The 20,292-nt window shown below is 43.6% G+C and overlaps 1 protein-coding gene across 2 annotated transcripts in view; it reads left to right on the top strand.

The window, feature by feature from the left end:
• The window catches only part of LOC119474400 (signal-induced proliferation-associated 1-like protein 1), a 47,913-nt gene that overhangs the window by 25,434 nt on the left and 2,187 nt on the right, over positions 1 to 20,292 (top strand). For both annotated transcript variants that reach the window (XM_037746425.1, XM_037746426.1), the window contains exons 3-20: positions 6 to 136; positions 2,163 to 2,351; positions 2,501 to 2,675; positions 4,033 to 4,136; positions 4,452 to 4,609; positions 9,356 to 9,935; positions 12,369 to 12,643; positions 13,610 to 13,867; positions 13,972 to 14,115; positions 14,212 to 14,348; positions 14,861 to 14,943; positions 15,202 to 15,620; positions 16,492 to 16,683; positions 18,068 to 18,230; positions 18,376 to 18,577; positions 18,777 to 18,923; positions 19,120 to 19,237; positions 19,545 to 19,623. In XM_037746425.1, coding sequence (XP_037602353.1) covers positions 6 to 136; positions 2,163 to 2,351; positions 2,501 to 2,675; positions 4,033 to 4,136; positions 4,452 to 4,609; positions 9,356 to 9,935; positions 12,369 to 12,643; positions 13,610 to 13,867; positions 13,972 to 14,115; positions 14,212 to 14,348; positions 14,861 to 14,943; positions 15,202 to 15,620; positions 16,492 to 16,683; positions 18,068 to 18,230; positions 18,376 to 18,577; positions 18,777 to 18,923; positions 19,120 to 19,237; positions 19,545 to 19,623 — 3,554 coding nt within the window. The remainder of the gene's footprint in view (positions 1 to 5; positions 137 to 2,162; positions 2,352 to 2,500; positions 2,676 to 4,032; positions 4,137 to 4,451; positions 4,610 to 9,355; positions 9,936 to 12,368; positions 12,644 to 13,609; positions 13,868 to 13,971; positions 14,116 to 14,211; positions 14,349 to 14,860; positions 14,944 to 15,201; positions 15,621 to 16,491; positions 16,684 to 18,067; positions 18,231 to 18,375; positions 18,578 to 18,776; positions 18,924 to 19,119; positions 19,238 to 19,544; positions 19,624 to 20,292) is intronic.

The following is a 20,292-nucleotide window of genomic DNA, read 5'->3' on the forward strand; positions in this document are numbered from 1 at the left end:
CTCAGAGCACTGGAACTATTTTGGGATGGACGAGGCGCTGGGTCCAGTGGCAGTGAGCTTGCGCAGGGAGAAGCTGGAGGAGGACAAGGAGCACGGCCAGCAGTATAACTACCGCCTCATCTTCAGAACCAGCGAGGTCAGTCATAGCGTCCTATCATTCTTCCACCCCAACCTCAACCTCAACCTCATCCTCCGCACCACATCACATCAATCCTTCCTGCTGCAGAGTGAAACTGCCCGCAGCATTTAACGATGCAGCCCATTATTATTTTTGCACTCACAGATATGGGAAAGTTAAGGAAACTGTTTTGGTTTGTGAGAAAAGACATTTAGACATCATTTAGTTTAATGCTTGCTTGGATCTTATATCCAGTTTATAGAACACCTTCTATACCTGTTATAAGAGATGCACTGATCGATCGACCGGTAAACGGAATTGACTTTCAGCTTGATCGTCCATGATTTATTGATTCACTGTAACCGACTGTTGACCATCCGGGAAAAAGTGAGAAATATAAAAAACAATCCCATGAATGCTTCTCAGAGTAACGCCGAATTCACACCAGAACAGCGGTGAAGAGCGGCCTTTGGCGAGCTGCCATGCAATATCTATGAAAAGCTGCGGCGGCCACTCTTGAGCTCAGCGAGCTGCAGCTATTTGTTTCTGCGGCGGAGTGCGGCCAAACAAAAGTTGAGAAAAGTTTCACTTTTAGCAGCATTGTGCGGCCAGACAGGACCCGCAGCCAATCAGTAAACAGATCCTGTGACTCCATGTTGACCTGTGTTACAAAGAATTTCTTCCCGCCTGAAACACATGTACACGCCTCCCAGCCACAGAAAAATGTAACTATTGCAGTCAGTAGGTGTGCAGGCTGGCAGGAGGACACCACTTGCCGCAGGAGTGGGAGTTAATATAATATGATACACACACCTTTACATTCTTGTAAATAGATACTGATTCATAAATAGATAAATAATTACATAGTTTTAGATAGATAGATAGATCTCGATAGATAATAAATACTTTACTCTCTATAATAGGCCTACACAATATAGAATCATATTTTTTCTGATTCTTCTCTGATATGTAAATACTATTTACATATCATGTTCATAATTTATGAACATAAACTTGATATTTCCATTAAAGAAAAGTTACAATAATGTTTGTGTATGCTGTCAATTATAGTTCTTAGAAAGAAAGGAAATCCGAATCGGCCAAGAAAATTGCAATCGGTGCATCTCTAATACTCCTATATGTATAGAAGGTGTGTATAGTTCAAATGCTACTATGCCTGCTGCATACTAGGAAGACCAGCTCGAGGTGAAACCAGTCTCAGCCCTTGTTTCTTATCATGCAAACAGCCTTGGGACTATTCAGCTGTCTCCCAATATCAGCAATGTGTGAAGAAACTTGAGGAAGTGCACTCATCTTCCAGCCTCCAAGGCCTGTCAGTGCCCAGCAACCTCAAACCACTATGTGTAGAGTGTTTCAGTAAAAATAGACTGTCATATTTAGTTGCAACGTTGGCTCCCAGTCTTCTGTGTTTGGTTTGGGGATTTTGGCTTCTGGGTTATGGGGTTTATTATATGGACGTACATTCCCAGACAGAGGCCAAAGGCACCTGCCTGGGGCTGTTTGTTGTGGACCGAAGTAGGACAGGTGCATGTGATTAAACCCCCACACATTAGACTGAAGCACCACAGGACCCCCGCCCCCGATCCTACCTTCCAAACATGGGGAACACAGGTCCATTGTAAATACTGCACGGCCTCGAGCTCGTAGGAGAGAAAGTCTCGGCCCATTCCAGCTGCTTATGATAGCCGAGTGATTGAGTTCACTCCCAGAGCCCAGCACAATGCAGACTTTGTGTACACAGAATGCTTGGACAAGCCCTCCCACCTCTTCTTCCTCAGGTCCACTTTCTATTTACCCAAGGCTTTGAGTCATGATTGTCTTGTTGTTTTTATGGGGCTTTCTTTAAGGCTACAGTGAGAAGGCAGTACTTTAACAACTGCAGCGACTTGTATCTTTTTTTTCTTGGTGTCTGGGCACGCATGTTTTGCTATCAGTATGCTCCATCTCTCATGAGATTCCTGAGATGCATTCTTTCTCTTCTCACACTCCTGTCTGTAACCTCTTCCTATCTCCCTCTATTCAGCTGACCACGCTTCGGGGTTCTGTCCTGGAGGATGGAGTGCCTTCCACCTCGAAGCACGGCACCACCAGGGGGCTTCCCATCAAGGAGGTCCTGGAGTACCTTCTCCCTGAGCTGGATATGTCCTGCCTCAGACTGGCCCTCAACACACCCAAAGTCACTGAGCAGCTGATGAAACTGGATGAACAAGGGGTAGGAGGATGAAGCATGTTATTTTACAGAATCACAACTTTTTCGCAGTTATGTACAATTTGCTTGCCTGAATTTGTACAGAGTGTTTTGTAATTTTCTACATTGTACTGTCCTGACATGAACTGTTTTCCTCTTTGCTGTCCCCCCAGCTGAGTTTTCAGGTGAAAGTGGGGGTGATGTACTGCCGAGCGGGCCAGAGCACCGAGGAGGAGATGTACAACAACGAGATGGCCGGTCCCGCCCTGGAGGAGTTCCTCCAGCTGTTGGGGGAGAAGGTTCGCCTCAAGGGCTTCACCAAGTACAGAGCCCAGCTGGACACCAAAAGTAACAACTCCCAAACACATCTCTAGATCACACACACACATACACACAGAATGTGTGCTTTTATACATTAGTGACCCAGGTTGTGATGCATCTTTAAAGCGACTAGGGCTGCAACTGACGACTATTCTCATTGTCGATTCATCTTATTTTCTCGATTAATCGATTAGTCGTTTGGACTATCAAATGTCAGAAAATGGTGAAATGTTGATCAGTGTTTCCCAAAGCCCAAGATGACGTCCTTAAATGTCTTGTTTTGTCCACAACTCAAAGTTTACTGTCATAGAGGAGAAAAGACACCAGAAAGTATTCACATTTAAGAAGCTGTAATCAGAGATTTGTATTTATTTTTTTCTTAAAAAATTACTAAAACCGATTAATCGATTATTAAAATAGTTTGCGATTAATTTAATAGTTGACAACTCAAATCGATTAATCATTGCAGCTCTGAAAGCAACCAATTTTTTGTATTTATTAGTTTATTTGACAGGGACAATACATAGGCATTGTTACACTTAAATAAAGTGCAACCGATGCAACGTATATAGGACTTCTAGCCATAGCTAATTTGCAGACCTTGTCCCTGGTTAGGCTTTTAAGAAAAAGTCGTAGTTGAGTTGATGACTGGTCATATATACGACTGTAGATGTAATGTGTCTTTTCCTGCCTAGCCCATGGCCTCAACTTGTAATTACTAGCAGTCCTGCTCTAAGTTAGTTTCACTTAAGTTTCATATTGCACAACACTTCATAGTGGTTGTACTTTGCTCCTTTATCATGCTTTTGGTCAAATGTCTCCTTTCACTGAATCTAATTTTCTCCCACCAGATTTGTCCTTGTGACTCTTTACTTTTCTTTTCATCTCTCTTCTCTAGTATCCTTTTCTCTCTGGTGTGTCTTCTACAATAGTCCCTCAGCGGTACTAATGAGTGCATGTGGATAATTGCATCAATCTTTAGGGAATGTGGCTCGACTAAAACAAACATAGATTTGGCAATTGAATGAACAAGTTTATAATGTCCAGTTTACGGCCTTGTTGTCCACAAAGAATCATTGAATTAAAGTCTAATTATGTAAACATTTAGACACTGTCCATTGTTCTGGGAACTGTTATGTCACACAGAAAGGCAACGGGCTCCACTTACATTTGAGGAAAACAGTTGAGCATTAGTTTTGACAGTCATCTTATCCAGTCTGACATCGATCCACAGTTCACTATTGTCTAGCTGTTTGGGCTACGGTGAAATTGCATCCTGTCTTGCACAGAAACCGCAGAGCGCAAAGAATACACATGTGAGAGAGATGGATGGCAGTAATTGTGCAATGGGCCTCAACACTGTATTTCTATTTTTCCCCTGCAGCGGATTCCACGGGCACTCACTCCCTGTACACGACTTACAAGGACTATGAGATCATGTTCCATGTGACGACTCTGCTGCCTTACACACCCAACAACAAACAACAGGTAAAGATGGAGAGCCTAGCCTTTATGGTATACCATTAGTTTGTGTATGAGGAAATGGAAAACCCCTTTGTTTGGAAACAGATGGAGCAAAGAAAACCTTAAAGGAAGGGTGTATCATTAAGAGGAATGCATCATATGACGTGTGGCTCGGTTATCAGATTTTGATTCCCATCCAACTTTCATTCTACAGAAACTTTTATTGTTTCCAAGTGCCATGTGATTAAAAGGAATGTATCATATGATTGGTATCACTTTGCTTTCAGATTCGACTCCCATACTTCTCTAATTAAGACTGTGTTGTTTTTCGATGACTAGTTGCTGAGGAAGCGCCACATAGGGAACGACATTGTGACCATCGTGTTCCAGGAGCCCGGCTCTCACCCCTTCACCCCGAAGGCCATTCGCTCTCATTTTCAACATGTCTTTATCATCGTAAGGGTGCACGATCCCTGCTCTGACAACACATGCTACAGGTGGGTCTTTGTATTTGACCAGCAGAATAAATAATAGTTAAATTCACATAATGCACAACCCATTCAGCTTGGAGGTGTAGGCAGGGGGGGCAACCATCCCTCTTCGTGCCCCCATGTTAAAATAACGCAGCAAAAGTGCCCTCTTTTATTTCCTGTGTGGTAGATAAAACATGATATAATGCCCTCTAGGATTCCCTCTTTGGTGCCCTTAAATGAAGTAAACATGATAAAGTGCCTTCTAGGGTGCCCTTCCAGTGGAGAAAACATGATAAAGTGCCATGAAGGCTGTCCTACATGCTAGAAAACTCTCTGCACTGGTGCCCCACTGCAGGCAGCTGGTGCCCTTTTAATTTTTTCGCCCCTGCCTCTCAGACAACCTGAGTCCACCACTGTGTGAGGACCACAATGGAAATATGCCCAATTATTTTTTTCCTCTACACATGTATACATGCTATGTGGTTTGTCAAAGGAAGGAAGGAAGGAAAAAGCAGCAAATGTTGGTGTATGCAGCAACAAAACCTCTTCCTGGATAAGTACAGGTTCTTAAAAAAATCTGACAACCTACCAAAGCCTTGGAAAGGTTTCCAATTTACCGTCTCCAAGAATTACGAGTATGGAACTGCGACTGACACTGAGGTTAAGTTGAAAGAGAGGCAGTCAACATCCCGAGGTGTAGCTCGCGGTGCACAGGTAAAATAATATAAAACTCTAAATATAAGAACTTCAAACAAGATATTAAAAAAGATGCTGGTTAGGCTACCAGTTATGAATACATATGACTGTATCTAGAGACTAAGGAGACTCATTACAATTTTATGTAGGCCAGACTGACCAAACCCAGTAGCAATGTTGAATAAAAATCTGGTTTTAACTTCCCATCTCAGTGCAGCACTGGACCCTTTTTATGGGAAAGCTCCACACGCCACTTTCACTACTACTACCAGCGGTGTTGTTTTTTATGCTACAGTAGCACTGAGACAAAAGCTTTGACTGGAAGGCATGGGTCAAACATAAAAGCCTGTTGCGTGACTGTCCTGTCTCCCTGGATTGTGCATGCTCATGTCTACTGTATGTCTGCATCAGTACAAAATTAGTTTGATTATGATCAAATGGAATAGATTGGCCCTGCAGTAGCTGTCCAACTGATGGGAGTCCTCCTCCTCCTCTGTTGGCTGATTCTCAGCCTCGTGATGATCAGACTGCAACTCAGTGGCGTTCACACTCATGTATCCCTACCCCACCACACACACACTCTCTCTGCTCTGCGTACACGGATATTACACACACATTGCACATAGTTGCTTCCTCTCACTCTCTCCTTTTTACCTCTTTCTCATGCTCACTTGCACACGGTTACACACACACATGCACGCACTTTTTCCCATGCACACTAATTCACTCAAAGGCTCACCCTTCACACACTGATATAATACAAGCCTCCCCCACTACTTCTTCTTCTCCCCTCCCTCCCTCCCTGCCTGCCACTTTGCCTTTGGGCAGCGTGAGCCGGAATGGTCTGAAGGAGTTAGCGCCATGCACATGAAGTGCTCTCTTCACCCGGACATGCATGTGAGCGGGGAGGATTGTTGAGAGCAGAGTCCCCTCAGAGCTCACAGAGTCCTTCTCAGGAGCGGACGGGTCAGGACAGCCTTCTGTCTCTCAGCTCGGACCCGCGTCAGATTTGGGCTAATTTATTTTGGAGCCTTTTCTCCTCTCTGGCAAGTTTGTTTTTTTCTAACTTGCTACTCTATCCCATCGAGTGGACACCGTCAGTCAGCTTGCTTCTTGCCTAAAAGGGGGCATGTTTTAGTTTTAAACTCTGGGAAAATAGAAAGGGTGAAACGCTGGTTTTCCTGGTTTGCCGTATTGATGAAATGGAGAGGCACAGGACACAGAATCCTTGAGGACAATCTAACTACCCCACCCAGACAAACTCACACACTCCCAGCCTTTGGCTTCTATTGCTATTCAGTGGATCGAGGCACCATAATGTTAAGACTTCACTCCGGACTGTTTGTCACAAGTCTTTCCGTGGACGCCTTTCCCTGATGGTTTGGAAAAAATTCTGCGTCGGGACAAGAGAACACAGGCTACAAAGATTTGCTGCACTGTACCGAGTGGTATATCAGATTGTAGCTACAGAGCAGAATCGAGTTATCATCGATTCCTGGGGAATCTTTGTGTCGCTTCACATTTATTGCAACAAAGATTCAGGATATTGTGCAGTAATACACTGAGGAGCATGGTTGCTTTTTGGTGACACCAGGAGGTGAGTTATACTGTAGGTGTTTGTGTTGATGTTTGCAGGTTGTGGTGTGTTGGTTTTGTTAAAACCATGCAGAGTAGCTGAACAGTGATTTGACTTACTGGATACCAAGCTCTATGGATGTCAGCTGATCGCTAGTCACACATTTCCAAACATAAACACACAGATTCTTACACACACACACACACACACATACTAGCTTAAACCTGATTTCCCACAAAGACATTATTGTGAGAATTTTGCAATCATGTCACATGTCTGTTTCTTCACATATTGTGACCTTGTCAATAATGGGATGTCTTTATTAACAGAGATTAGCGGAGTAAAGATTATGTTATGATTTGTTGAGTCATCCAGTTATTAATAGCCTGTTGTTGCCCGCTGCTGAGTTTTGGATAATGCTCAGGTCATATTGAGCCAGACCAGAGCATTAGAGGAGTAAGTGGCCCGGGGCCAGCGGGGTGCTAATCTGCTGCTTTCAACCGCTGCCTCAAAGTCACACAGGGCCAGCGAGGCGGATTGCATAACCAGACCTTTTGTTTAGGCCGTTTGTGTTCGCTAGCTCCAGCCTCCGCACTGCTTCTCCATACCGTGATGTAGCAGAGAGTGGCAGGGTGTCAGCACTGGGACGCCGGCCTGTCAGCTGTGATTGGATGTATAGTATTTATACGCCGGGTGTAGTCAGGCATAGCTTGCAACATTTCCACGAAAAGGCTATGAGTGTGTTATCTGTTGAATGGACTGGATGGAGACTTGTCAGGACTGTCACATCAGCTTATCCAAGACCACGTCTCGGTTTTCATGCATTAATGGGCTTAGTGTATATGCTACTGACTGTATGTATGTGTACAATTATAGTCTCGATTCATGCAGCCAGAGTGGGTATAAACATGCTACCAACTGATTTTATAATCCAAGCATGTCCTACCAAATGGTCCCAATATGTTTAAAAGCCCTCTTTGCTGAATTTGTTCTCTACCCTGAGCCAGTTTTTTTTTATGAACAACAGATATGAAATAACAATACCTACACCTGTTGACTAATTTATAGTAATCCAACACAAGAACAGCCATTCTGTGCAAATGGAATAGGAACATTAGAGGGTAACAAGAGGAGCGCCTTGCCTGTAGGAATTCAAACGCCCTCCTTTCTACTCACAAGTGAAACAGGTCAAAGGCAACAGCAATACCTCAGGGGAAACTATGTACTGTAAAGATGTCTCCGCTATGCTGTTTTACAAGCCCATGTGCTGTTTGTTCTTGTAGTGAAACTTTTTTCCCCCCAGTTATTTGACTATAATAGAAATAAGTTACTTTTAGTGTTTGTTTTCCTGTCATGCTTCAGTTTTATGCAAAACATCTTGTTGTGTTTCATGCTATCTATATTTTTGTTATTTTACTTTGATGCATTTGTCTTCACATACACACATCCAATACTCTTCAGACTTTTTGTTTTCCTGTATATTTCTGCAACCATTTTTTTTTTGTAAATTGTTTTATGTTTGAATCAAACCAAACCATACTTTTAAAATACCTTGCAGCAAAGGCTTATGAAAACTGGTTTACCAGGTATGAATTATATAATGTCTCTGTATTTACATACTATAGCAGTGAGCTCTAACCCTTCCCCTCGTATAATGCATCAGATTTCAAGTATGGAAGTTTATTAGGGCTGTCAATCGATTCAAATATTTAATTGTGTTTAATCACACGATTGTCCATAGTTAATTGCAAATTAATCGCACATTTTTTATCTGTACATGTACCTTAAAGAGAGATTTGTCAAATATTTAATACTCTTATCATCATGGGAGTGGGCAAATATACTGCTTTATGCAAACGTATGTATATATTTATTATTGGAAATCAATCAACAACACAAAACAATGACAAATATTGTCCAGAAACCCTCACAGGTACTGCATTTAGCATACAAAATATGCTCAAATCACAACGTGGCAAACTCAAGCCCAACAGGTAACAACAGCTGTCAGTGTGTCAGTGTGCTGACTTGACTATGACTTGCCCTAAACTGCATGTGATTATCATAAAGTGGGCATGTCTGTACAGGGGAGACTCATAGAACCCATTTTCATTCACATATGTTGAGTTCAGAGGTCAAGGGACCCCTTTGAAAATGGCTATGACAGTTTATCCTCGCCAAAATTTGGCCTACGTTTGGAGCGTTATTTAACCTCCTTTGCATCAACCTAGTATGACATGGTACCAATGGATTCCTTAGATTTTTCTAGTTTCATATGATGCCAATATCTCCACTCTAGCTTTAAAACTGAGCCCACTACAATCTAAAAATCGCAAGTTGCGTTAATGCGTTAAAGAAATTAGTTAACCCGTTAACTTTGACAATCCTAAAGTTTATGTTTATTATACGTGGTTCCTGTCAAATAAACTTGTAAATAAAAATAAAACATACTATAGCAGTGACCTCAAACCCTTTCGCTCTTTTTCTCCTTTCTGCAGTGTGGCTGTCACCCGTTCCCAGGACGTTCCCTCCTTTGGCCCACCAATCCCCAAGGGTGTGACCTTCCCCAAGTCCACCGTCTTCAGGGACTTCCTGTTGGGCAAAATCATCAACGCCGAGAACGCAGCCCACAAGTCAGACAAGTTCGGTGCCATGGCAACGCGCACACGCCAGGAGTATCTTCGAGACTTGGCAGAGCGTCACGTGACCAATACTCCAGTAGAACCCACTGGGAAGTTCCCCTTCATCTCTCTGGCGCACAAACGGCGAGAGAAGGTACGTCCGTACAGTGGGGCGGAGCTGCGGAGCCTGGGGGCCGTGACCTGGCAGGTCCACGCTGAAGATCAGGTAGCCGGCGCTGAACGCGAATGCCTGTTGGCCATTTCAAATGACTTCATCATCCTGTTGGATCAGGAGGCCAAAGCGGTCGTGTTTAACTGTGCCACGCGTGATGTGATTGGTTGGTCAACGGGGAGCCCCGCCTCTATGAAGATCTACTATGAGCGTGGTGAGAGTGTGTCACTGCGCTCCATCAATAACAACACAGAAGATTTTGGAGAGGTCGTCAAGAGACTGGAGGTCAGTGGGGCACCACTACTGTCTATGACAGTACATCTCATTAGCACACACCATCTGCTGCATCTGTCAGGTTAAACTGAGTCAAACACGCCGTCTCTGATAAACGGCTTGTAATGAACACGCACAGTCCTTGTACCTCTCAATATCTGAATGCATAACACTTTGATCATTATATTTACATTTTAGCCAGTTATCCGCAAAGCTTATCCAATACACATAACAACGACTTAAACTTTAGAATAAACATACATTTCTAAATCAATCAAAAAGTGTCAATGAGTGCAAAGGTCAGGGCCTTTAAGGGGAGACACTAAAGGCAAAAACATAATTTTTCATACACTAATCAGTTTTTAGATTTTGGGCTATTTTACTTCCATAACATGTCATCTTTCAGACTAGTGGAAAGGAAATGTCCAAAATACACATTTAGGTATTTATTTTACTACTTTGTCTATTTGCATCTGTAGATTTCTCCTAAATTCACCAAAAGTTAGCATTAGATAATGCCTCATTTATATATTAAAACATACAATTTCAGAAAACTTCTAATACAAAAAAGAATTGTCTTAATGTAAGTAATCAACTGGGGAAGTTTCATGGTGATATTTATTACTTCTTTTTTTTTACCCTATTCACCTGTGGTGTCTTGCAAAATGTATGGAATACATATCTTTAAAGGCTGTATTTTTCATACTCTGAGCCAGAAATCTCCACCTAAGTAGCACTTACATACACCAAATTTCCATTTTCATTCTTATCTATATTCTGAAGGTTTTTACATAGGGGGTTGTTTATACAGTATATCATTCATAGCCTGATTTATATAAGAGTTTATTGCTTAAAACATGGCGAAAATAGATGGGGTTTTTTTTGGCAGTTGACAATATCTTCTGATTTATGGAGTGTTAAAAAGAGATATCCAAAGTTCCCTCTGTAAAAACCTTTGAATCTAATATATCAACAACATAAAAAAAACTTGCTTTATCCAATGTTCAGATTTATGTTCTGTAAATTATTGCAAATTTGCACATATTTAATAAGAATATGTCTCATTTGCATATTGAAACATAACATTTCAGAAAACTTGTAATTGAAAAAATAATTGTCTTAATGTAAGTAATCAACTAAAGAGATTTATGGTGATGTCTATTATATATATTACTATTATATATCAAGTTGTTACACTATTCAACTGCTGTCTCCCTTTAAAGGGGAACTACGCCTATTTTCAGAATTCATACATGTTGTTCCTATGGTCTAAGACAGTCCAAAACATATTAATAAACATGGTCAACTCTCTCCCAAATCCAAAAACTAGAGTGCTAAAACTCAAACTTGTGATGTCATAGGGTATAAAGTGTGGAGTTGCTCCATAGACAATGAATAGGGAGAGATGTTACACATGACACTTAGAGCACCCAGGGGAATGTTCTGAGTATATGGGAACATTTTGTGTTGTGTAGTAGCTCCGGACTTCTTGATGACATCACAAGTTTGAGACTTACTTCTGTGGTTTCTGGCTTTGAGAGAGACTAGCTCATGTTCACAAATATTGATGAACTTTACAAAGCCATGGAAATAACATATTGGAATTATTAATTTGGGTGGTGTTCCCCTTTAAGAGTATCCCTGTGGCCAGTCAACAGGTATGCAGGCAAAAGTGCTTAGCAAAGTTTTTCTGTGGTATCATCAGTGACTTCGAGTCCCATGATGTGTGTGGGCATGTTATACCCACTACCCGCTTCCTTGACAACAGTAGTACGAAAAAATGAGATCTAAGTATTGTTGATGTTATTATAGCAACATAAGGGCGTAGTCTCAAATTATATAGTCACAAAAAAGCCACAGCTGTTGTGTTGACTCTATGATTATAAGTCATGCTGAGCACAATACATAGTAATTTGGTGATATGATATCATTACTGAGGTTTTCAATGTGGTGTAGGTGCGGCAGTGCTTTTTGATGGGTTATTTAGATCATTCTGCTGACACTGCCGTTCTAGTTAATGATAAATAAGGGATAGTGTTGCCTGCTACCAGTACTGGCACGTGCCCGTCTCTGTAAAGCAGGAATAAAGCTGGAACTCTTCTTGTTCTGTGATCTGCTACTATTTACTATTCTGTGTACTAACTACTATTTACTTCTCAGTTAACTGCCCACAGGTAGAGGAAGAGCTAGACAGGGTGTCTAATGGTAGTCGGTTATCATGGGAGTGTACCGAATAATTTAAATCCAAGTGCTTAGTATTCAATATTCATAGTATGTGCGGTGGGATTAGAGCTGGTGTCAGATGCATCTTAAATATGTGGTTGCTTTGAAGACTGTATATTAGTTTACCTGCAATAGACTTTTTACTAAATTGTCTCATACATTATGCATGTCCTCTATTCTCTGATTCGTCCCTCTCCACCTCCCTCTCTCTCTGTCCTGTAGCTGCTGACCAAGGGCACTCAGACCACAGAGATGACCCTGCGCCGCAACGCCCTGGGCCAGCTGGGCTTTCACGTGAACTTTGAGGGCATTGTTGCTGAGGTGGAGCCCTACGGCTACGCTTGGCAGGCTGGGCTCAGGCAGGGCAGCCGATTGGTGGAGATCTGCAAGGTGTCGGTGGCCTCGCTGTCTCACGAGCAGATGATCGACCTGCTTAGAACCTCCGTTACTGTCAAGGTGGTCATCATCCCCCCACATGAGGACTCCACACCACGCAGGTAGAGTGGATATAGATGATCTATAGATGCAAGAGAGACTCTGCTTAAAGGGATAGTTTGGGTGTTTTGAAGTGGGGTTGTATGAGGTACTTATCCGTAGTCAGTTTATTCCCTACAGATGATGACGGTCTGCACCAGGTTGAAGAAGCAGACAGGAGTTACGTAATGGAAGCAAAGCAATGTACTGCTGTGGACGGGGCCGGCAGCAAAACGTATTTTACCCACCTAAAAAAAAATTATATCAGTTTAAGTGTACTCTATATTTAGAATATTTTCACCTCTTCACCTTGCAGTCAGACAGCCCTTTCCGACGAGGAACTGAAGCCATTCACCAAAGCCACCAGACTCTATTGAAAAAAAATTTAATTTTACCTCGCAGAACACAGGAGTTGCTGGTCTACCGCTGCCTGGATTGGTTAGTTTGTTTGTGCTATTGTGTGACTTTGGTAAATCCAAACTAACTAAAGTCCCTCAATAACACCGACAAACAAACCAATCGAGGCGGTGGTAGACCAGCAACTCCTGTGTTCTGCGAGGTAAAATTACAATTTTTTCCAATTGAGTCTGGTTGCTTTGGCGAGAGCATAGATAACGGCTTCAGTTCCCCATCGGAAACATGTATAGCTGTGTCACGACAAAGTAAACCGGCAAAAATATTCTAAATATATATAATACACTTAAAGTAATATTGATTGTTTTAGGTGGGTCTTTCGTTTAGGTGGCTAAAATACGTTTTGCTGCCAGCCCCGTTCACAGCAGTACAATGCTTTGCTTACATGCGGTAACTCCAGTCTGCTTCTCCAAACTGGGGGCTTGCCGACCGTCATCTACTGTAGGTAATACACTGACTATGGATAAGTACCTCATACAACCCCACTTCAAAACATCCAAACTATCCCTTTAATGCAGTTGTCTGTGGCTTTTTGAGGCTGTCCCATTCTGACTGAACACTTTATGTGCCAACAGGGGCTGCTCAGAAATCTACCACATGCCGCTGGTGGATTACAAGAACCACAAGGAGGGCATGCCCTACGAGTTAAAGTTCCCTTTCCGCCCCACCAACAACAACAACACCAAGTGGCCACGCACCTCATCCAGCCCTCAAACACGAGCTGCTGGCACGGGGGGAACGCTGATCAAGGCCCCGGCGCCATCAGACTTCAGTAACTCTGCTGCTATTCCCCGAAGTGTGTCCAGCGACGGGCGACCCGTCAACCCCAAAAGGTCACAAAATAAATATAATGCTGCTGTGAAACTTGCAGACACACTGAACACAAAGCTGTCTGTCTGCAGTTAATCTTTAATGACATACTTATGCGTCGTCACAGATACTCCCCAGGGAACGACAACTACGCTCTCGCCTGCTCCATCGTGATGGGCCGCACGCTGCACAACACCAACTCCCCTTCCAGCGTCCCATACACAGACACCACGAGCTCCAACCAGTGGAGGCAGAAGTCGATGCCTGAAGGGTAAGTTCTTCTGCCCCTCATTATGGGTTACATATGCTACATATGGCCTGCTGCGCTACCTGGCAACATAGGTGACCTTCCTCATCTCCCCTCTAGGTTTAATAACAACAACTGCCAGTCGCCTGTGTCATCTGTGCGGCAGGTGCCAGGTGAGGGGGTCAACGGGGTCAAAGCGGGCTCTAGCTCTGGTGTTGGATGGTCCCGAACTGGGGAGAGGGACAAAACCAGTGCAGGTAAGAGGGACTCTGAACTCTGGTCTCAGCTTTAGCATTAGCATTGTCTGCATTAGGAATGGGATGATATTTTATCGCAGATCTCGCTAAAACATTAACAATAAGTTGATCATGGTGAATTTCCAGTATCGGGATATTCGTGAATACCCCTTAAATGTACCCTTTATTTCGCCTCTTCTGATTTATGATTACCTTATTTAAGATTGTCTGATGTTTGTTTTACACTAAAAAGCATGTTCACTAAAAAAAGATGTGTCCTATCTGTGACGCAATAACAATATTTGCTTCATAACAGAATGTATTCCAGTATGTTTTAGTGACATTTTAAGAGTTTTAAACATATTTTGATGATTATTGGGATAATATCGTCAATCACAATTATTTTTACCAGGATAATCGTTACTTAATTTATCATATCGTCCCAATGCCTGGATAGCATTAAATAAAACGTGACTTTAACTGTGCACCTACTTGTCTACAAAACTCATTACCCATGTCTTTGCTTCCCACAGACACTGTGGTTTCCAAGGCAGTGGTTCCTCGACTCCAGGCGTCAGAGCAGGGCAGCCACGTGTCTCCTAACAAAAGCACTAAGGTGAGCCAGAATCAACAAACACCATCCTGTAAGTCATTTCCAGACCAGTAAACCAGAAGGCTGCTGTTTAATCGCTGGTAATCATCATGTGTTTTTGAGTAAGAGCTACAACATGTGTATACCGGCCTGCACTGAGCACAGTCTTTAATAATAACAATGACAGTGGAGTGAGCTTGCAATAACATCATGGGTGAAAATATGAAATATATACTGTAAAAAACTGTGAAAATGCTGATTTGAGTTCTCATCTCTGAATAGCCGGACGCTCCGTATTCATCCAGCCAGTCTAGCAGCAACACGCTCTCGAGCAACGCCTCCAGCTCCGCCCACAGCGACGAGAAGTGGTACGAAGTCGGCTCACGTTCAGGAGTGCGGAGCGACCTCGAGCTCAATGGCTACCTCCAGGGCACCTCCACCGACAGCGGCATCGACGCCACCTCCTTCACCGCCACACAAAGCAGCACAGCTTCCTCCACTGGTGCCTTCAGGGCCAAAGACAAAATCCCATGGCAGGATGACACAGCAGGCAGCCAAGGGGCCACGGACTCTTCAGCCCCGTCGCCAGACTCTCTTGTCGCCATCGGAGGCAGCGAGGTCCCAGCGAAGAGTCCAACAGCCTTTCCCCTGGTTCCTGATAACGGCTCCTACAGCCTGAGTGACGCCGCCTCACACTCCAGGTGTGCTGCTGTTCTGTTTGAGTCAGCTGTAGGCAGCTGAGGAATTTGTGGGCTTGCATCAATGTTTTATTAAACAGACAGTGATTCATTGTAGTCCGGATATATCCTGTACCATCCCAGATGCAAAAGTCCAAAGCTCTGCGGTTTGGTATTAACAAAGGGAGAGAGGAAGAATGAAATAACTGTGTGTGTATGTGAGCGGTTTTGCATTTGTATGTATCTCCCGGTATCCACGATAGAAAGGAAGTGCTTGAAGTTGCTAGAAATGCAGACTGTGAGCTCAGCACTGTTCCCCCCTCCTCTAAATCCCACTTCCTTTTTGAATCAACTAAAGCTTTCCTCCGTCTCCTCTTCGCTCAGCCAGAAATAACTCAGCTCCACAAAACCTGTACATTGGCAGCTTTGTTTTATAGTATGCGCACGCGCATGCACGCCAGCACACAGACACAAAACTTGCTGTTTGAAAACTAAAGCTTTTATGTCAAAGTACGAAGAAATGTTATTTGAAGTTGCTGGAAATGGAGTGCAAGGACACCGTGTCCTATTTTTTTTATCCATAAAGTCATCAGTTGATCCCATCTGCAGAGATAATAAGAAAAGTAGTGATGGAACAGGCTTACTAATGCTTTTTAAGAGAATCTTTTTATGTTCTGTTATGTGTGAACTGTCTTAATGCAACTGCTAAAAGTATTTATGAGAGTTTGACCTAGAAGGAAAGGGGTCTTTTGGGGGACTTAAATTTCAGTCAATTAAATATATCGGTGCTTCATCAATCATGCCAATTGAACAAAGGCCAAATAAAATGAAACAATAAAAATATGTAACATCAATAGTCTAGACTTATGTCTCACTTCCCTCCATTTTTCTCCAGCACACTCAGTTCTGGCCACTCGGGGAGTCCGATGGACCAGGGGCAAGACGAGGCAGCTGCCGCGGCCACCTCACCCACATCACCGGGGTCCAAGAGTTTCTACCCTCGGCAAGGAGCGACCTCCAAGTACCTGATTGGCTGGAGAAAACCTGGGGGGACCGTCAACTCTGTGGACTTTGGCAGCACTCGCAAGTAAGACAGGAACTGTGTCTCCCTGCAGTGCTGCATGTTGAGAGAATGATAATTCAGTGTAGAAATACGTCCTGCTGTCGGTGGTGTTGATGTTTGAGAGACTGGGGAAAGGAATTTTGTGTTATATTTTCGCTCACTGACTGCTCACCTAATAATACTTTTTATTTGGCCAACACTGCCACCATGTGGTGTAGCTGAACCCGTTTTTTTTAAACCAAATCTTTTGGATCCCTGAGAAGGGTGACTAAACATAATTGCCCTTTTTTCATTCATTCAAGACAGCCTATGTCTCATTGTTTGGCCTTAAGGGCGATTGCATCATTCGTGGTTGATGGCAACTGCTGTTTTCACACTGTGCAGCTGCTCAACAGACCAAAGTTATTCCTGGTGAAGCAATTAAGTGGTTAAGTGTCTTGTCGAGGGCATGTTAACATCACAGGGAATAGTTGCAGCTCCTTATCATTCACAGATTCTCATTTGAAAGGCCGACCTTTAATCGCAGACATGCTTTGTTATGTTCTTGGCCTCCACCTCCATTATCTTTGCTTCCTGATTTTCTATATAACTAGTGCAGTGCCCATTCGGAGCGCGTGCTCGTACTGAACAGGCAGATTGCTTAGCCAAAAGAAGTTCTGCTTGCAGCCTTGTCGCGAACCGCTGTATGCCTGCTTGTACCTGCCAAGTTGATTGGATGAATGGTTCTCGAGATATGCAATGGGCAGTCATACATACATGCAGTACATACATTCACAGGCAGACAGACAGCAACAGCGCCACCTATTGGCCAAATGTTACCAAATTTGTCATAGTCACTCAGACATCATGCCTACACATGCCTACCAAATGTGGTCGTAAAAGCATAAAGCGTTCAGGAGACACACAGATGACATTTTTTATAAAAACAAGCCCTGCCCACAGCATTTGATCAAATTTTAAGGGCCAGCTATACCAAAACTGTACGGAACATCAACAATCCAAAAAAGCAACTTTTTCCGGCTTGGTTCAGAGATGTTCTGTACCAAATTTGGTGATGATTGCTCAAAATTTGTAGGAGGAGCAGCCAAAAATCCGATTTGTCTAGATGCAAATGGGCGTGGCATATATGGATGGATTTGTCTAAACCCACAAAATCCAGATTATTAATATATAAAAATATGATTGTTTCTGAGATGGTTCAAAAGTTACAGGCCAACATGTAAAGCTCATTGTTATAGTGCCACCATCTGGCCAAATTATACCACATTCGGCATTGCACTCCCTTTTGATCCTGATATGCGAATAACACACAGAGGGACGGACAGAGATTCCTCGCTTTATAGTGAGATGTGAGTTATTTGGATTTAAGAGGTATCTCTCTGAGTTGAATCTTGCTTTTAAATTCCAGACGGCACCAGAGTGATGGTCTTCTGGGAGGTCAGCCGCAGCTCAGGGCCAATCTCCGGGGCTCCCAGTCTCCTCAGCGGCACACCGCCAAGTCCAGCCTGGAAGAAGACTTGAAGAAGCTCATCACACTTGACAGCCCTCCACCCACTACGAGTGAAGAGAAGGTACTGAGAAAGCCTGAGGGCCTTATCGTCTGTACTGGTGCTTGTAACATAGTACAGTGATTCTTCACCAGGGATAGGATTTCAAATTGCAATATTTTTCACCTTGTTTTACCTGAGTCCTGTCACTTTTCATCCCTATCTGCAGCCGTTGTTTCCGGGTCCGCCGCCCGTTCGTCGCTCCCTCCAGAGAACCCTGTCAGATGAGAGTATTTACAGCGGGCAGAGGGAGCCATCCTCCAGTGGACAGCGCGACACGCCAACTGACCTTCTGTTCAGCTGCTCCACAATTCCACGCTCACCCACCGCTCGCCATGGACCAAGCCGGCGAGCATCACACAAATCCCTGGGTGAATGTTCAGTATTTATAGCTGATCATAGAGGAGGTGGCGGTGTGATACAGATTTTCCTGTGAACCTTTGTTTGTAGTTAGAAAAAAAAAATTTAAATGTAGCATCGCTGTTGGCTGCAAAATTCCTCTGTTTTTCTGTCATGGGAGAACATATACAGTGTCCACTGTGTTTTACTTTGCTTTTTTCTCCTTCCCAGGAGACCTGTCAGCCCCAGAGAGCTCAGAGGAGCAGGAGAGGAAGAGGCAGCAGCTGCAGGACGCCGTCCTCATGCCCCTGCCTGACTCTGGGGCAGATGGCCCGCTGGACTGGGCCCACCTGGTAGACGCTGCCAAGGCCTTTGAGGGTAGGCACACGCCGTGTTTTCATTTCCTCCTCGAAATCATTAAGTGAAGGTTAATTACTGATATTACTTTTCAGTGGTATGTGTGGCAGAAAAACCCAGCTGTCATCTTTATCCTCACCAGAAGAGGGCACTGTTAGTCTGTATTTGTTCTCTCTCCAAGTCTAATAATACGTCTTTAAACTGTTTTTTTATTCAGAGCAGAGGCTGGTCTTCCTAGCAGCCCAAGAGGAGAGCTCCATGGCTGAGAGCGCAGCAGCCACCAGTCCCCAGCAGGCTGAGCCTCAGGCAGCCCCGCTGAGACAGCCCTCGCCAGGGTAAGAGGCCTCAGGTCATGGCCCGGGGCCAGTGTTTGCTTTGATCCACTGGTGTCCAGCACTATGCCATGGAAGATTTCACTCCAGTGAAACACTACTGCAGCTGATATCAATAATTAGACCTCCACTCTGGTTGACTGCATGCTAAACCGTAAAATCAGCAACTATAGTGTTAAATGAAAGTAAACCTCCATTTCCACAGGAGTTGAAAAAGCCAACATTAGACTGTGGTGTAGCTTTAACCTCTGCTTCACTCTGATGTTTCAGTGCTCGTTCCAGCTAACGTCCTGGTTGTCCTTTTTCACAGAGAGACTCCTGCCTGCCTGATGGGGAAGGTCAGCCAGCTGGAGTCAATGGTGAAAGTGCTACAGGAGGACTTGAAGAAGGTGAGTCATCTCTCAATAAGAGAGAGAGAGCTCTTAAAACAACAAACACACAGACTTAGACTGACAATATGTGATATATCCAATTTATTAATTTTTTTAATGTCAAAAAGCATTTAAATGGGGCTGTAAAGGGTACAGTGTGTAGGATTTGGCGGTAGCTAGTGGTGTGGTTCCAGATTGCAACCAACTGAGTACTCCTCTGCTCACTCCTCCCTTTCCAAGACCGCGGTAATGTGAGCCACCAAGTGCAGAAACCGTGGTAACGGCGTTCGCCTCGCTCATAATAATACTACTTTAGGAGCAATGGAAGTCATACAGCGGCTGGCGGTATCACGGTTTTGCACTCTGCGGCTCAGGTTACCAGTTTCACAAGCGTGTCGGAGAACTATGGTGGCCTTCAGGTGACATAAAGACATGAAAGGCTCTCTCTAGAGCCAGTGTTTGGTTTGTCCGTTCTGGGCTACTCTAGAAACATGAAGACACCGTGAAGAGGACCTGCTCTCTATTTAGATATAAACTGCTCATTCTAAGCTAACAAAAACCCAGAGGTTCTTAGTTTCAGGTGAATATACAATAATGAAAACATAGTTATGATTATTATATTCCATTTCTGCTAATAGATCCCCGAAAATGTTACACACTGTTCCTCTAGCATACAATAAGAAGATA

Source organism: Sebastes umbrosus, chromosome 16, assembly GCF_015220745.1.
Source record: "Sebastes umbrosus isolate fSebUmb1 chromosome 16, fSebUmb1.pri, whole genome shotgun sequence".
NCBI lineage: Eukaryota > Metazoa > Chordata > Actinopteri > Perciformes > Sebastidae > Sebastes > Sebastes umbrosus.